At 44.5% G+C, this 17,540-nt stretch overlaps 1 protein-coding gene across 2 annotated transcripts; it reads left to right on the top strand.

Annotated features, from left to right (window-relative positions):
- The first annotated feature begins 1,636 nt into the window (after window positions 1-1,636).
- hm13 (histocompatibility (minor) 13) lies at window positions 1,637-17,050 on the top strand. Of its 2 annotated transcripts, XM_085394976.1 has the most exons (12): window positions 1,637-2,035; window positions 6,108-6,143; window positions 10,548-10,646; window positions 10,740-10,822; window positions 10,918-11,006; window positions 12,591-12,676; window positions 13,374-13,499; window positions 13,674-13,731; window positions 13,847-13,967; window positions 14,089-14,191; window positions 15,224-15,309; window positions 16,937-17,050. In XM_085394976.1, exons 1-12 carry the CDS (start codon window positions 1,808-1,810, stop codon window positions 16,998-17,000), a joined length of 1,179 nt encoding a protein of 392 aa, XP_085251102.1. In that variant the 5' UTR covers window positions 1,637-1,807; the 3' UTR covers window positions 17,001-17,050. The 2 variants fall into 2 exon arrangements, with proteins under 2 accessions (XP_085251102.1, XP_085251103.1); XM_085394977.1 differs by lacking the exon at window positions 6,108-6,143 and having other exon boundaries at window positions 1,639-2,035.
- Window positions 17,051-17,540: the final 490 nt, after the last annotated feature.

Here is a 17,540-nt window from a genome sequence, read left to right as displayed (position 1 = left end):
TGAGTTAAAGGGTTTCAAAAAAATCATCGGTCTGTCATTTTTCCTCAGCAGACAGGTGTTGAACGTTCTCTCCTGTTTTTACCTTGAAGCGACTGTTGTTGTGAATTGGAATTAAAACTGAGCAGAACGCGTCTTATCCTGCATTTCTTCTTACTGCAGTAAGAAAACACTTCATCCACCACAAAGTTTTTAAGGATGTATTTCAAATTGATTTGCTGATCCTATCACCTTTGATTATTTGTATATCAGTGAAAGAACATTAGTATGTCAGTCTGAAATTCACTTAATCACAAAACTAATCTGTTGATTGGGATTATGGAGACATTTTATTTTTATAACACTCCTTAATCTCATGAGCATCAATGAGATTAGTGAGTGTCGTGGCATAATACCTTTCCAGCACACTTCACTTTTTCCTGACTGCAGCCTGCATAGATCAGTGCTTTGGGCTCGGGGGATCGATCCAAACACTGATAGTATCAATATCAGTGTTGATATCAGCATTGGATCAATGATAGTGTTAAAATCAAATCACTTTTGTCACATCACCTGTGCAGGTACACTGGTACAGTACATGTGAGTGAAATTGTTGTGTGCGAGCTTCACAAGCAACAGAGGTGTGCAAAATACAATAACATAAGAACAAGCAAAATATAGAAATGGCTAAATCTGAGAATTATATGAATAAATATATGTACGATATAAGAGTGTGCACATTACTGAATGTGTATACTAAATATGTATATCTACGTGTGTGTGTGTGTATACATATTTTACAAATTAGAGTTTAAAATAAAATATATAAAATATACAGAGGCTGGTAGTTGGATATTGATATTATTACAGGATCAATGCTGGACTTTGCTTCTCTGCTGTAAGTTCAATACTTTGCTCTCGGTCATCAGAAAGGAAGCATGTAAACACCTCTCATGCTGTCACACTTTGCTCCGCCCCTTCTCAACCACTGAGCCAGCCCTGCTTGACGTTGGCCCACTGAGTCACGTGACTGTGGAACTACTGAACAGCACAGGAGGAAAGAGGTGGCGGAGCAAAGTGTTCCTGCAGCAGAGGAGCGGTGTTTGCACAGACCTGTCTCCTCTCTGATACGGGAGCGACTTAGTGGACTTAGGTGATCGATCCCAGCGTTGTTAAGGTTACCGCTGATATTTGAATCGATCCACCCACTGATCATTTCCTTGCCACGACTCTTTGTGAATGAGGGAACAGTAAAAATAAGCATCTGGTGCTTGTGCGTGTCGTCATTCTGCAAGCACAACACACTTCATGCATCACAAACTTTCATTATTACTGTAAAAAAAAAATCCCATTGCTCGCGCTTTTTGAAAACTTTTTTGGGGGGTTGTTGTCGTTGTTTTACAATTCAGTTGCATTAATATAGATAGCCTGCTATTTGTGTGCAATGTATTCATTTATGTTTTCTTGCTGTTTGTATCTAGTGGCTTCTCAGAATATGCATATATTATCTATGTATACATAGATAATATATGAGTCTGATAGCTTTGAAAGCAGAACAAAGAGATGGTGACTACCTGCTTTTTTACTCCCGTGGTACCTCCTCTTTTGCCGTGCACGCCTTGTCAGTGTCCCCGGAAACAGCAGCGGGTTGAGCCCTCCTCTTCCTGCCTGCTCTCCGCTCACTGCTTTAGGAAACGTGGCCTTATCAGGACTCCAGCAGCACAGCGGTAGATGAATGACAGACTCCCCGCTTCAGCTTCCACTTCTATCCGCCTGTCAGTTAACGCCACAGCCTCAACAGACCCCGAGGCCTCTCTGTGTGTGAAGAACAATGTCTGAGGCTGAGCAAATCCCGGCCTCTGCTTCGGAGGCCGCCGCATCGGCCGTCCTGGACGCCCTGAACGCCACGGACTCCAACGGGACCGAGGCGCTCAACGCCACGGCCAAATTCGTGGCCACCCCGGAGGGCACGGCTCTGGCGTACGGCAGCCTGGTCTTCATGGCGCTCCTGCCCATCTTCTTCGGAGCCCTGCGGTCCGTCACCTGCTCAAAATCCAAGGTAACTGTTAGTGGACCCCGGCGTTTGGGTTTGACTTCAGCCCGCCTCTCGTTAGCCTTCAGCGGCTAGCTGCTACAGCTAACGGCTGGCTAACTAGCGGCTCACCAGGACGCTAAAAATAATATTTTTCCAAAACAAATACAGAAGTGGGAGTCGCGATAGAGTTAATTGAAGAATGATGTGCTGAAATTATCGATAAAGTTGGGAAATACGCGTCCAGACTCCGAGTGAAGGTTTAAAGATCCAGCTGTTTGATTTTACCGGTTATTTCCAGATGCTAATTAGGCTTTTAAAGTCGTTATCTGCACTTGTTGCACTCATAACGCTGCGTAGTGGGTGTCGGGTCCTCTGGTGTGTGTCTGTTTAAACTGTTTTTTTTTTCTCAACTTGTGCTTGTTTGGCGTGTGATGAAAGGATGTGTGCACAGATGTTTATTTACATTTTTCCTAACGGACTTTTACCTGGCTGAGTAACAGGGACCGCTGCCATCCGGGTGGGGAGTAGTAACTTAAAGTTGTAGTAAAAGTTGTACAGTGAGCCGAAAACAGACTGTGCTGAACGGAGTCGTGACATGAATACGAGGTTAAACCGACTGTCAGAAAACGCCAAGCTAGCCTCGTGGTCGTGAACGCATCACCAGGTGATGGAGAGAGACGTGTACTGTTTCTGTTTGTTCTCGTTTTGGGGTTTTTGCAGACATGCGCAGTTAGCTTAAAGTAGAAAAAACCTCCCACATCCTTTGAACGGCCGGGTGGAGGTGATGGAGGTTTTTATTAGTGACTGAGGACGCAACACAGCTGGCAGAAAATCACGTTAATCTGCATAACGGAAGCTGCTAATAACAGCTGTGAAATGAAACCGGCTGCTGTTTCAGGTATCACCAGCAGAGACACACCCTGCTCTAACGGTGCTCTGCCTTTATGGGCGCACTGTCTGGGGATGCATGTTAAAACTACCTGTCCTGCAGCAAGTGTAGGATCTGGTGAAACGGGGAAAATTCCCCATGCTCTGATGCACAAAGTTCGGATTTAAGAGGGAAAAGTCGGGTCATGAAACAGAGTAATGTCTAGACTGAATTCTCAGAGTGGGTGATATCTGTGTGACGGTCCAAGTGAAGGAGCGATATCAGTTTGACCCAGAACCTGATCTGCAACCGTGAGAAGCGTCGAGAGATCAGACACATTCAGAAACTTTAAGACTAGATTAAACTTTGACAGCATGTAGGCCGGAGCTGTCAGGTGTTTTCCGTGTGCTCTGGGACACACCTGTTTCTGATTTTTCCAGAAAAAAGTTTTGATGACGCTCTTGTGGGGATTCTTTAAAAGAGTACTTAGATGGGGCAGGGATAGCTCAGTAGGTAAAGTGGTCGCCCCATGATCGGAAGGTCGGCGGTTCGAATCCACTTAACGGCTACCCTGAGGTACCCCTGAGCAAGGTACCGTCCCTACACACTGCTCCCCGGGCGCCTGCTTAGTGGGCTGCCCACTGCTTCACTGAGTGAATGGGTCAAATGCAGAGAAAAACAAGTAATTTCCCCATGGGGATCAATAAAGTATCCATTATTATTATTATTATTATTATTAGATGCTGAACAACAGTAAGCAGAGTGCATCAGTGCTCTGCAGTGGCACACCCGCCCAATGTTTTTGGCACTATAGGTATTTAAATTTTCAGATTTACACATGACAATGAGACAGAAGAGAATGACTTTAGATGTTGTTTTCTTCTGTTTGTATACAGAAGGCATAAAAACGGGTTTCCGAGCAGAGAGAAATATTCAGTTCCCCTCAAGATGTTTTAATTGGCTAAAGACAAAACAGAAACTAGATGGATTCTTGTCACATTAGGGACAAATGTACCTTTCCCCTGGTTACAGCACAAGACTAAAACCACTTTTGATGAATTTCAGTTTGACATGAGCTGCTCAGTTATTGTAATGCCAGAAAGCTTCACCTGTCTCTCAGAAATGACTTCAGACTGAACGCTTCACGCTGCTGTCTGTCATGTTTCTCATTTTCTGTCGCTCGTTTCTTTGGTTTTTGACGTTTGCCTTCACTGATGGTTGTAGTTAACGTAGACTCTGTTTTATCTCACTGAGTCACAGCGGATCCTGTCACTCGCATGTAACGCATCCACAAACCGAGGCGGACGTGTCACGCAGGGGGAATTGCGACATTAATTGAAATGAGACGTAAACAGCAGTAACTAGACTGAAATCATAACCACGGGTGTTCCTTTGGTCTCTTTAATATCAGCGGCTGCTTAACACATTTGCAAAAACAGGAAGCGAATGAAATCTCGCGAGGAAGGAGAGAATGGGCTCGGTGGCCTGAGGCAGGTGTTTCACAAAACAGGATCGTACTCGGTGGGAATGAGATGGATTGAGATCACAATGTTCACAGAATGGAAATAATTTTTCGAAAGGACGCAGTTTCTGTCTTTTCTTACATGAAACTATTACACAGCAAGTATGAGAGTGTCAAGTTTTATTGTCATGTGCAGATAAACCGTGTAGCCACGTTTACCCATAATGACATTCTTTGGCTCCTCAGCTTTACATGAGCAAATAGAAAGTGTGCAGTTATATTAAGAAAATAGCAGGAGTGATAATAATGATAAAGAGAGAAAAGTATTAAATGTTTAGAGATAAAATATATGTTTAAGTTAGTAAAATACATTTATCATTACAAAGTTGAAATGATAATTTGACATGAAATTTCAAAACTAAATATTTAATTTTATGTTCAGTTTGGAAATTTAAAGAACAAAGTAACCATTAAAACGTCAGCTGGTTAGATGTTGAAAACAGCAGGCAGTCTTCTTTCGGGGGACTATTTTTAGTTGTGGATTAATTTTCCAGTGGGTCATTTTGACCCCAACCCTACATTTATACATACTACTGTGAAATTGTCAGTTTGCTAATTCTCCATATGCTCAGTTTCTTCCCACCGTTGTGAGGAAGATGGAAAATAGTTTGAAATATGTGGGTTTTTAACATTATAGGCTTTGTTTTGATTGTAATTTGTAATTACTGCGTAAATAAAGCACCTCATTGGGAGAATTTTCAGTAATGCTGAGAATTTAAATATTTTATAGTTCTTCACAAAATAATTTAAATCTACAAACGGGGTCTTTGTTCACATTTAGTTGGAAACGGAAAAAACAAGGTATGAAAATCAGCCTGACTGTGTTGACTTCATTCAAATGTGTTGTTTATTAAAGCATTACAGAGATACAATGCTATCTGTATATGGCATTAAATGATCCTAGAAAATTGAAATACAGTATTGAATAATTAATTCAAATATTTCACCGTGTTATGGGATGGAGCCTTTAACAGTTATTGCAAAACACATGACAGGGATTTGTGATGTTGCAGAGCTCTGTGTGTGCGCACTTACCAATGGAGGTTTTCTTGATGATGTGTGAACTCTGCAGAAGTTTGACTATAACCCTCCACACAGCGCTCTGCTCACTGTACGGGGATACTTGTCTCATTTTAATACATCTGTGACTTGCATGGCTCTTTCTGTGGCTCCTCAGTGTTTCCTTCTCCTCAGCATTACACGCTCTGCCCTGTGACATTGGGATAGCAACACTGGAGATGAGAAATACCTGGAGCTGGGCTGTAAACCCTCTGGGTGACGACTCGGGTCGTACCTCTGTAGCAAAGATGTGTGGGGGGGTTTAAACGCGGTTTTGTGCTGGCGTTGGTAAATCTGACAGAAAGTCTCTGCCTGAGCCTCGGGTGATGTTCAGTTTAAAATCGGCGTCCATGGCATCCTTCCTCTCTTCCTCCGTTCTTCCTCTTTCTCGCTGTTTCTCCTCTGTCAGCCATCCTATAATATGAATATGAGTTCAGATACATCAAAGCTTTTATTCACTGAAGCTTTTGCCCTGTGTAATTCCAGCAATGATGATCTGTTTCCTGCATTGGACACCTGTTTGCTTGCTTTAATTTTGGGCCCTGCTTCCAGCCCTGCTCCTGATTGCCGATCTGATCCTCTCTCTCCCTGTCTGTCTGTGTGCACATCTGTCTGTCCACCCATTCTGTTTGTCTGTCTATCTGTAGGAGCTCGGAGAAAATGATTACGATTCTGGGTTCAGAGTGAGTATGAGAGCCGCTGTGTGCACCAATACACCCAGACACTGTTGGTTTCCAGCACTGACACAGCAGGGATTGCATGAACGCAGAGGTGTTGGGTGGAGCCGGAACAACAAACTGCTCATCAGCTCACGCTTGTTTCAGTGTGTGTGCTGTCCAAAAACAAACAGACATGTGAAATAAAAGGAACGCCTGCAATGGAGAAGAAGAGGGTCAAGAACCAATCAGATTTAGATTTCTGTTTTTCTGCACTGATAAGTTAAAAAAAGATCATCTGCTGTGGCTGATAATCCCAGCTTATTCCTGCCTGATATATTCAACTTTATTGTGTCTTAGTGGGTACAGCTAGCTGCTCACACGCTCTGTAGGCGTTAGAGAAAATGAAACGCGGTGCCAAAAGTATAAACACGTTTTTGAAACAGGTTCAAGATTCTGCTGCAGGATTTCCCAGGAAATTGTCTAAAACTACTTCAGGAAAATTTGTGCAGAAAGGAATTTATCAGAATGGGGGAAATGACGTGTCTAAATATGAAGGTTGAGTAAAAGAAAATACGAAATTTAACAGAGTAATGTGCATTTTGATGGCCGCATTAAAGTGTCCTCAAACCATCAGCACGGCATTTCATGGGTGACGTAAGGAATTGATAACGCTACGTGAACTTGATTACTTTAAACGGCCTCTTTGGTTCGGCAGTCGCACACAGACCGCGGCGTCTGGATTACATGCAAAGTTCCACTGAAGCTTCACCTGTGTCCCGACTGCACTGATCACTTAGTCTGGTTCAGGTTCATGCAAATTGTAAGCCAGACTTTAACAAAAACAAATTCAAAGCAGCACATAACACAGACTGGGGGGGATGTTGGCAGGAAGTCCTACAGCAATGCCAGGAACCAGTTTCATGCACAGAGGACTCGTTAAAGAAGCCAAAACCACAAACACAGCCTGCAAATAGAATAACGGCTTAAAGTAGAAAATACTTCTGAAAGGGAGTAAAAATGACTGGACTCAGTGGAGCCCAAACACTGGTACATAAAACGCACAACCTCACAGTACTGAGGTTTATTTTTAGAATATATTAACTGTGCAGGAAGGTTCCTGCGACTAACCTCGTCCTCATGTAGATCTTAGCAGCGTCTAACTCGCACTAACACGGTGTTACTTCAGCCTGTTTGCTAACAGCTGTGTGTTTGTGGTACATGTAACTCATAGGGGTGCAACGATATTCGTATCGATATTGAACCGTTCGATACAGTGCTTTCGGTTCGGTACGCATATGTATCGAACAATACAAAATTTGTAATTTATTTTATCAACTTTCCTTCTGACGATGCTGTCTGTGTTGAGCGCTCAGTGAATCTGCGTTCGACTACTCCGCCTAGGGTCAACAGTGCAGCCTAGGCGGAGTAGTCGAACGCAGATTCACTGAGCGCTCAACACAGACAGCATCGTCAGAAGGAAGAGCACAGGGCAAGCTAGCGAGACAGAAGTTAAGCTCTCCTTACAACATGGACCTCCCCCACCCTCATTCAGATCTGGCGTTTGGAATTATTTTGGTTTTCATGTGACGTATGACCCTGAAGGTAAGCGAGTCATGGACTAAAGTAAAACAGTATGTTGGATGTGCCATGCAATGCTCAATTACATTGGTGTGAACTAGTGTGTTAGCGCAGTTAGCTCGTTAACGTGTTGGCCGTCTAGCCCCATGCACGGAGCAATCGGCGGTAGCTCGTTAACGGAGATTTGCCGTGTTGTGGCATTAAGGTCATTTCAACGAGATTAACCTGAAAGCACTAGTGGGAACACAACGAATATGACTGCACATTTACGCCGACATCATCCTAGTGCAAAGACAAAAACAACAAGCATGCTACTAACTTTAGCCGAGTCATTTAGACAGCTGTTAGCACATGATTCTCCTTATGCTGCTGAGAATATAGCCCAGAAGAAGCGGATAGTATAGCTTTTATTTTGGAAAGAGACATTTCTCTGTAATAAACTCTCTTTTCCAAAGATGAGTGATTCCTCAATCAGATACAGGGCTCGCAATATCGCTAGCCCGACGTCCCGGGGCTAGCGATTTTTTTCAGTCGGGCTACCAAAATCTATCTCTGCCCTGCCCGTCGGGCTATTGTAGGAAGGAAAAATATATGTCAATGCTTTTGCATTCTTTCAGAAATGTAGCTGGGTAATTATGTCATTGGCATCGGTGAGCCACTGTCAATATGTGACATATTGAAGTCGCGTTTGAATTTGCGCTTGTTTTTTTGCTTTCACTTTGCAGTCGCGCGAACTGTGTATAGAGAGCGACAGCACTGATCTGTGAGTGATGATAATTTGTGCACCAATTCCTCTGACATCGTCTTATTAATCGTTAGCTTACTATGCAAACATGACAAGTGAAATCTCCCGCAGCTTAAACATGTGAGAGGTTGAGCGCAGAGAATCGCTGAGCTTATGTGAGTGAGCGTGTAAAAGCAGCAGGAGAAGTTATGACAAATCAGACTATAAGGCAAAAAGAAAGTGCAGCTTTATGGTTTCATGGACAAAATAATTTCTGTGGCTGCAATATGACGAGCTAAATAACCAGGGCTGCACATAAGTGGTCCGCAGGTGCGCATTCGCTGTCAAAATAAAAAACACGCACAAGGGTTAGGGTTAAATTTAAAAACTGTACTTTTGAGTTAAAATATATATTTATAATTTTAATAAATGACAAATTAAAAAGGCATGAACATTTTTTTTGTATCGAAAAAATATCGAACCGTGACACCAAAGTATCGTACCGAACCGTGAATTTTGTGTATCGTTGCACCCCTAGTAACTCAGTCACCTGCAGATTTACTGGTTTCTATAGAAGCTCATGTTGCTTTAAAAACATCTTTAGTTTCAGGAAAGACAGGATGTTACCATTTAGAAAATGTTTGTAATATTAATCCTGCATTTACTGTAAACTTGAGCTTTGGATTATAAAGCATTGGTTTGTGTAGGATTCCTCTCCTTATCCCTCTACATCCTCCTCTGTCCCAGTTTCTGTCTCGGGTGAGTAGATGGAGGAGAATATAGATGGAGGTGACTCTCAGGCTTCTCTCTCAGGGCTTCTGTCAGTCTACAGTAGCTCTTCTTTTCTGTGATCCGACCCGAGTGTGGAAGGACGGCCTGATCGGGAGGAGGACAGGCCTCGGTAGAGACAGGGAGGTGCCCTCTGGCATGTCTGTGGAAACGCACATTTCTGCCATTGTGTAATTATTGCAGCGCTCAAACCCACGCTGGTGTGATGGCTGTATCGGCTGTATCCTCCAAAGCCTTTTATACCACCAGGAAGTCCCAGCTTTCAGAAGCTTTGTTGCTAAATGATGAATATCCACACGAGCGACGCCTCGATAAGAATCAGATTTTATCACAGAGGCATAGTGTTCAGTGTTCGTCTGTGGGTCTAACTCAGGCTGTCACTGAAGGTTAAACTCGTATCAGTTTGTAGCATGACGTGAAAAACACACTAATATTTAATATTTACCTGATTTGTGCCCGTGTGCCTGCCATCAGTCCCGGTGAGCACTTGTTGGACAGTTTCTCCTTTCTTTCTTCAGCGATGCTCCACTGTCACCTCCACAGAGGAGGACGCACCGCAGCACGTTATTCTAGTATTTAGAGATTGGCTCAGCTCTGATTACAGCTGCAGTTACTTCAGGCTTTCTAAGCAAAACTGAGTATTTGACCCCCAGCATGACAGCTGTGCAGGCAGGTTTGTGGTGCCTGTGTTGCCTCATTTCACGAGCAGCAGGCGGCGCCTCAGATTAGTTTGTGGTTGCAGAGTGAAGCAACTGCTTATTGCAGTGTTGGCACAGAGCCTCACAGGGCCTCACAGAGCCTCACAGGGCCTCACAGGGCCTCACAGGGCCTCACAGAGCCTCACAGAGCCTCACAGAGCCTCACAGGGCCTCACAGGGCCTCACAGGGCCTCACAGGGCCTCACAGGGCCTCACAGGGCCTCACAGGGCCTCACAGGGCCTCACAGAGCCTCACAGAGCCTCACAGAGCCTCACAGGGCCTCACAGGGCCTCACAGGGCCTCACAGGGCCTCACAGGGCCTCACAGGGCCTCACAGGGCCTCAGGGTTAATCCCGGTATTTGGGTTAGTTTAGGCGTTAAACGTTGACAGTAACAGTTACATTACAACACATAAACTGTGGTCCATATAACCCTAATTTAAAATTGATGATCTTCATTTAAAACTTCACTGGTTTCTGTCTGGAGACTAGTTCATCTTCTTTCAGGTTAAATTTGTGATGGGAAGCTTTAGCTTGGTGTGGTCTCACCTGGTGTTTGGATTGGTGTGCACATCCCTGTCTTCTGGTGAACCTTCACCTTACCTGCTCATATTTCTGTCTCCGCTCCGTTTCTCCCAGAATGCAGCCGACATGCCCGAGACCATCACCAGTCGGGACGCAGCGAGGTTCCCCATCATCGCCAGCTGCACTCTATTTGGGCTCTACCTCTTCTTCAAGGTAAGTCGGCGTCTCTTACCTCGGGGAGAGCTGCGACGGTGCATTTCGTCAGATGAGGCTTGTTTCTGATGCTGGACGTGTGCTGTGACGCAGGTATTCTCTCAAGAGTACATCAACCTGCTGCTGTCGGTCTACTTCTTCGTCCTGGGCGTCCTGGCTCTGTCTCACACTATGAGGTACGTCAGAGAACGTGAATGTGTGTGCGAGTGAATCGCTTTGGTTTAACTGATGTTGGAGGTGACTCGACTCTGTTCTTGGTTCTGTCTCTCAGTCCTCTGATGTCCAGAGTCTTCCCAGCATCTTTCCCAAACAAACAGTACCAGCTGCTCTTCACTCAGGGCTCCGGAGAGTCCAAAGAAGGTGAGACCTGCTGCCCGTTCCACCAACGACGGGAACAAACACCGTTTAAAAATACAGTTTAAAAGACCCAGATTCCTAAAAAGAGCAGGCAAATGTTTTTGTTTCACACAAAAAACCCAAAACGTGTTCAAACTGTTTATTGCTCCGATTTAATTCTTAAAGTATTGCACGGCAAAGATGCCAGAGGAAGTGAATTGTTTTGCATATCGCTTTGAAGGAATTTTAGTCCAGTCTTTGGTTTGTGGGGTTTCGTGAATGCGCGGCTCTCTGAAGTCCTGCTGCAGAGTTTCATTCAGACTCGGGTCTGGACTTTGACTGGGTCGCTGCTGCACAGTGATTCTTTTCTTATTCTGTTGGAGATTTGCTGCTGTGCTTGGATCCTCCTCTGGACCAAATGTTAGCTCAAGCATTAGCTATGAGACAGACGACCTCACGCTTGACCCCAGAATACTTTGGTATAGAGAGGACCTCACGCTCGGCTCGATGATTAAATCGCTGCTGTGCTGCCGGTTGGTGTGAGATGTGTGTGCTGCTGTGGATTATGTCATCGTTCCTTCAGATGAAGCTTCCCTAACCTAAGCTGTGCTTTCTTTTTCTAACTGTGCTGTCATGAACTTTAACCTTTAACATGCTAACTGGGGCCTGTAGAGTCTGACATGGAAAGTTTTCAGATGAATAATTGTTGCCCTCCTCGCCTGTAAAAGGGTATTTTTACGGGTGGATGGGCCGAGGTGACGACCCGAGTTTGAATGCGATAACTCAGGAACGAGGCAACGCAGTATTTTCAAATTCATACCAAAGGTGCAGCTACTAATCTCGAATGAGTTAGAATCTCAGTGACCTCAGAGGTCTGAAAATCTCTGTACGTAGGTTTCAAAATGATACCAAAGGTGAATTTAGGACGGGCTGTCGAACTGCAGGCCTCGAGGGCCGGTGTCCTGCAGGTTTTAGAGATCACCCCAGGTCAGCACACCTGAATCAAATGACCAGTTCATTACCAGGCCTCTGGTGAACTTCAGGACATGTTGAGGAGGTCATTTAACCATTTACATCAGCTGACACGTCTAAAACCTGCAGGACGCCGGCCCTCGAGGCCTGCAGTTCCCCATCCCTGAGTTAGGAGGAGGCTGACAGATGGCACTAGCAGCCGTCAGTATTTTTTAATTTTAGAATGATGGACTTTGTTGCTGATGATCACTTAATGAAGTGCATTTAACTATCAGCGCCTGGCTGCCACTTACCCTCTGAGGTCCCTTTGAAGCAGTAAAGAAACACATGATCTGTTTATTATGTCTTGATGTATAAAACCTTAGAACAGTGAATGTTGTTTCTCTTTGTCAGGATGATAATGTTGCTGTACAGGTTCATCTGCACGAGTAAAGTTTTAGAGTAAATCTTCTCGTTGAATCGTGTTTACTGAGGAAGCGACAAATGGCCTCAGTTAAAGTTTATTAGGTTGAATCTGTCAGAGCTGTAAGCATCTCTGTATAAATGTGGTTTATTGAACGGCCTTTTGAACCCGATTTAGGTCTCCTGACGTCTTTCACATTCATGTCTGACCTGCGTCTCTCCATGTCTCTACAGAAATAGTCAATTATGAGTTTGACACCAAGAACCTGGTGTGTCTGCTCATCAGCAGCGTGGTGGGAGTCTGGTACCTGCTCAAAAAGGTAAAAGTGACACGTGCAGCACACAGAGCTGAGCATAGCTGTGAGCTCCGACATGGCTGAGCTTAGATCTGTGGGGTAATGAATTATTTATGAAGCCCTAAATGACAGTAATGGTTAATCCACAAACATGTGCAAGTTTATAATCAAAGTGATATTTAATGTTCATGGTGTTAAAATCTTGTTTTTGTTGTTCTTGAATTTTTCAGTTTACTCTTTTACATAAAAGCAGTAAAAACAGTGAAGCACGTTATTATTGTTTTTTCATCAAGATGCCAAATTAGTTATTTACTGAGTAAATAGCTTTTAGTGCTTATGTTTGATTCCTTCTGGTGTGAAACAAAGAAAATCGACAGATTTTAAAATGTTTCCTGTTTTTCCGACAGATGGTATAAAATGTAAGCTCTAATTATTTCCATCAGAAATGATGTTCCACGCTGTGACATAGAGCTGAAATCTGTAATGCGATCGAAGCCTGCTGTCAGCTTCACTTTTGGCTTCTACCGTAATTATTATTTAAAGAATAATGAGGATAAAACCTCTGAATCCAAACTCGTTTATTTAGCTGAGACTAAAGAACATCTGGTCAACATCTGTATAAAGGATTCAAAAACAAAAGGATTTGTGTAAATGTGTTCGTCTCAGCCGCTCAGATGCGTCATTTTGTGCTCACGTGTGCGTGTGTATTGTGACATCACAGCACTGGATAGCCAATAACCTGTTCGGGCTGGCGTTTGCCCTGAACGGAGTGGAGCTGCTCCACCTGAACAACGTCAGCACCGGCTGTATCCTGCTGGGGGGGCTGTTCATCTACGACGTCTTCTGGGTGAGTAGATCACGTGTCCAGCTCAGGTAGTCGTACGGAAACGTTCCAGAAGATTCGAGCTCAGCTCTGTCATGTCCAGATGTTCAGTTTCAGCACTTTGACACAATCCAGATGTTCCAACAATGACCCAGCATGAACACAGCTGTACATCATCCTTATTCTGTGTGTCTCCAGGTGTTTGGGACCAACGTCATGGTGACTGTTGCCAAGTCATTTGAAGCACCAATCAAATGTAAGTGCTGTGTATGACCGTGTCAGTCAGTTTTAGCTCCTGCTCTTCATAGACTTCACCCAGCTGACCTCCTGTCCTGCTGTGATCTCCCCCACCCGTCTTTGCTCCACTGCAGTGGTGTTTCCACAGGACTTGTTGGAGAAAGGTCTGGAGGCCAGTAACTTTGCCATGCTGGGACTGGGAGACATTGTCATCCCGGGTATCTTCATCGCTCTGCTGCTGCGCTTCGATGTCAGGTAACACTCGGTCCTCTTTCCTCTCAGCTGCCTCGTTTCCTTTGTTTTCTCTCATTTGTGGGATTTAAACAAGATGAATGTTCTTTATTCCCTTTCATGTGAAACCGTCTTCTACCTGCAGCTTGAATAAAAACAGCAGGACGTATTTCTACTCCAGCTTCCTGGCCTACATCTTTGGACTGGGCCTCACCATCTTTGTCATGCACACCTTCAAACATGCACAGGTACGAGGCTTAAAGCGCAATCACTCTTCTCAACTTTGTTTTGTTCAGTCTCTTCTCAAAACAGCCTCTTTGCAGCCAGTTGCATCAGCTCATTTTGAGGACTCGCAGTTACGGGCATTTGAGTTCATGTTGGACGATTCACGTTAGCAAACGCCGCATCGTTTGATAATTTAGTCTAAATCGTGATCGAGATTAAAATTCGATTCGTTGTGTATCCCAGAGTTCTTCCTGCGTTCTGTTTGCTGTTGTTCCTTTCAGTCTAATTTATTCAAGCAGAATACAGACTTTAGTCTACTCAATGTCCAGAACTGCTCTTGAGCCAGGCTGAATGTTGTCGGGGAGATTTCCAGAGAGCTTTGAATAGGAGAGAGGCTCCGATTTAAGGGTTGGGACCTTTGTGTTCCTGCGTTATTCCTTTTATCATCAGTGCAGTAAAGCTTCGAATTTCCAGTTTAAACCACCTCTGGGACCCTGTCATACCGACCAGAGTTACAGTCAGCTAATCTGCTCTCTTTTTTTCCTCTTATTTAAACAATTGATAATTGGTTGCCAAGAACATGAGGTTGATGAAATGGCTGCAGTGACTCTGTGTTCTCACTGTTCGGGACCTTTAACTTCAGCGTCCGTCCTTTGTCTAACGTGGAGTCTGTTTCCTGGAAGCGGACTAAACGTTGGCTTTATTAAAACTGGGACAAACATGAAGTCTGATTTTGTGAGCAGCTTATTAAGTGAAAAGTCTGAAGTTTTAATTTTCTGGAAAATCTGCTGTAGGTATTAAATTTGCACACGGTGTGTTTAAGAAGCCGCAGCCAATAAAGCTTTAAGGATTTACTCGTCGCTCACGGCTGTTTGTTGTTGTGCAGTTTATTTATTTACAGACCAACATCCAAACAAGGGAAAGACACCATTAAATGCTGTGCTGCTGTATTTAGGATTTACAGTTATCATTTACTTAAAAAAAGACCCGATGATGTTGCCCGTCTCAGTTTTAATGATTGAGGACGTTAAAAGCTGTTAAATCTGTGTGTCCAGCCTGCCCTGCTGTACCTGGTGCCCGCCTGCGTCGGCTTCCCCGTCATCATAGCGCTGTTCAAAGGAGAGCTCACAGAGATGTTCAGGTGAGTAACCACGGTGACCAACCACGGTGAGGCAGCAGGGCCGAGCTTGTTTTAGCAGGAAAACATGTTTCTGAAGTCTGAACATACGTTTGCACTAAAATTAACGAGCTGAGAGATTTATTTGTAATTACTGAAATTAGACTCATGAGGATTCTTTGTTTAGTGGATTAAAGGTTCAGAATCTCATGCCTGGCGGGCTGAAACCCTATTGGCTGTTTATTCCAGAATGAAGCTCTGTGATTGGACAGATTTCTTTCTTTTTTTTCTTCGGGTATAATGTAAAATTTAAAAGTGTGATCTATCGACCAATGACACTGAAGCATTTCTGTTATTAAATGCACCAAAGTGCACGTCTGCTAAACCACATTTCTTTGTTTCATTTAAGAATAAATAAGATTTGGACCTTGACTTCAGCACAGACAACCTCGGGGCCTGATTTAATGATAGAGTTTTAAAAACAGGAGCACCTCCTCAGTTTTTAAAGGATCTCTCAGTCTGGAGTTTAGTCTGCGCTGCAGGAACCGCCGAGGTTCTCCGAGCAGCAGTTTCCATGTTAAATGCAGAGTCTATGACGGCTCCTTTGTATGTTCAGGTGCTTCTGTCAGCAGACTGAGGGTCTCCTGCTCATTGACCTCATCATTTCACTCCCTGCTCCCATGTCTGTTTTGTACTTTCTCTTACATTTTTTCCCACCTCTCTTCTTCCACCTTTCCGGTCGGTCTTTATCCTCCGTCCTCCTCGTTTGTCACGGCAGTAGAGCTCTATAGTAACTTAGACCTTTAGAGTTTAAGATGATTTACCACACTCTGTCGTTGCCTCCTTTCTTTCTCACTACTTTTATCATCTCCTTTTTCTTTCTCTGTATTTTTCTTTTATCTCCTCTGTGTCTCCATTTCCTTCCTCTGCTCCCCGTGTCCCCCCCCCCCCCCCCCCCCCCCCCCGTGGTTAGCTATGAGTCTTCAGAGGAAGTTCTTCCCACCTCTCCCAGACTTACTTCCTTTCCAACCGTCAGCGGCTCTCCCGCAAGCCTGGCTAGCTCCATGGATGCCGTCTCTGTGGCGACAGGCTCCTCCCCGCGCCACCGCAGATTACAACCCACCTCGATGTAGAAGCCCCGCCCCTCTATCTTTACTGTCCCCTTCTCTGTCTCACCTGGGCAGGTAAAAAGCCCATTAATGAGCCCATTAACCTGCCTACATGAAACCATCGCTCCATCAGATTCACCTTTTATAGCATTAATAAAATCATGAAGGAGGAAAAATTCAGCTGATCCAAAGGTGGGGTGTTGTTAGCTTGATTAGCACTGGTAAAGCAGACAGGTGCAGTGCACAGACACAGGTCGCTGCTAATTAACCGAGAAATGAAACACGATGATACTGTTTGTTCCACCGATCTTTACAAACGCTGCAAAGCAGCTGCACCCGTAACTTTAGGCCTCGAGAAAATCCAAATGGGTGAGTTATTAGAAAAGCGATCGCTCACCTTTCAGTTGTTTTAAGGTGGAGATTGGCGAGAATCCAAACTGTTTGAATCGGGGTGTTTGAGCCTCCAGAGGCCATTAGAGGAACTGCAGCATTGGATTCATATTCGTGAAACACTCTAACATCGTCCTTCTTCTCTTCTTCAGGTATGAGGAGTCATCTGAGGAGACTAAAGAGGAAGCGACAGAATCAGAGAAGAAGGACCAATAATATCCATGTCGCCCCCACCCCCTGCCCTCCCTCCTCCTTCAAACACTTTTCATCATCAGCCTGCTGCCACCACATTTCACTGAAGCCCCGCCCCCTCCAGTCTCTCCAGCTTGTCAGCCAGGGGAAACGGGGCTCATGTTGCCAACGCGTTTGTCTCTGATAACCACGGGAGCGGCCGCCGACTGTTACCCGTGGTTACGACTGCCGTCGCGCTGCCAACGATGATGTTTGTAATTATTAAAAATCGTTTTGGGACCCGGTGCCTACCACGAATCCTCTCACACAGGACCACGAAGTGGCGTGTCAGGGAACACCTGTCCAATCGGATCTCATCATGTGTTTGCAGCTCGCCGCTCAGATAGGCAGAGAAACGAGAAGGAGCGCTTGTTTTAGCCTTTACACGGCCCCGAGCGTGGACGAGTCGGACGGAAAAACGAGCGCTGCTGCCATTTTCTTTCTTGTTTGTTACTTTTTTTTTTTTTCTGAAACCCTCAAACAAAGAACCGCTGACGATTGTGATGATCCCCAGAATCTGATCCT

This window comes from Rhamphochromis longiceps, linkage group LG20, assembly GCF_057381845.1.
Source record: "Rhamphochromis longiceps isolate RC_006_pf linkage group LG20, R_longiceps_female_GT1.1, whole genome shotgun sequence".
NCBI classification, from domain to species: domain Eukaryota; kingdom Metazoa; phylum Chordata; class Actinopteri; order Cichliformes; family Cichlidae; genus Rhamphochromis; species Rhamphochromis longiceps.
This window is presented reverse-complemented; position numbering and strand designations above follow the sequence as displayed.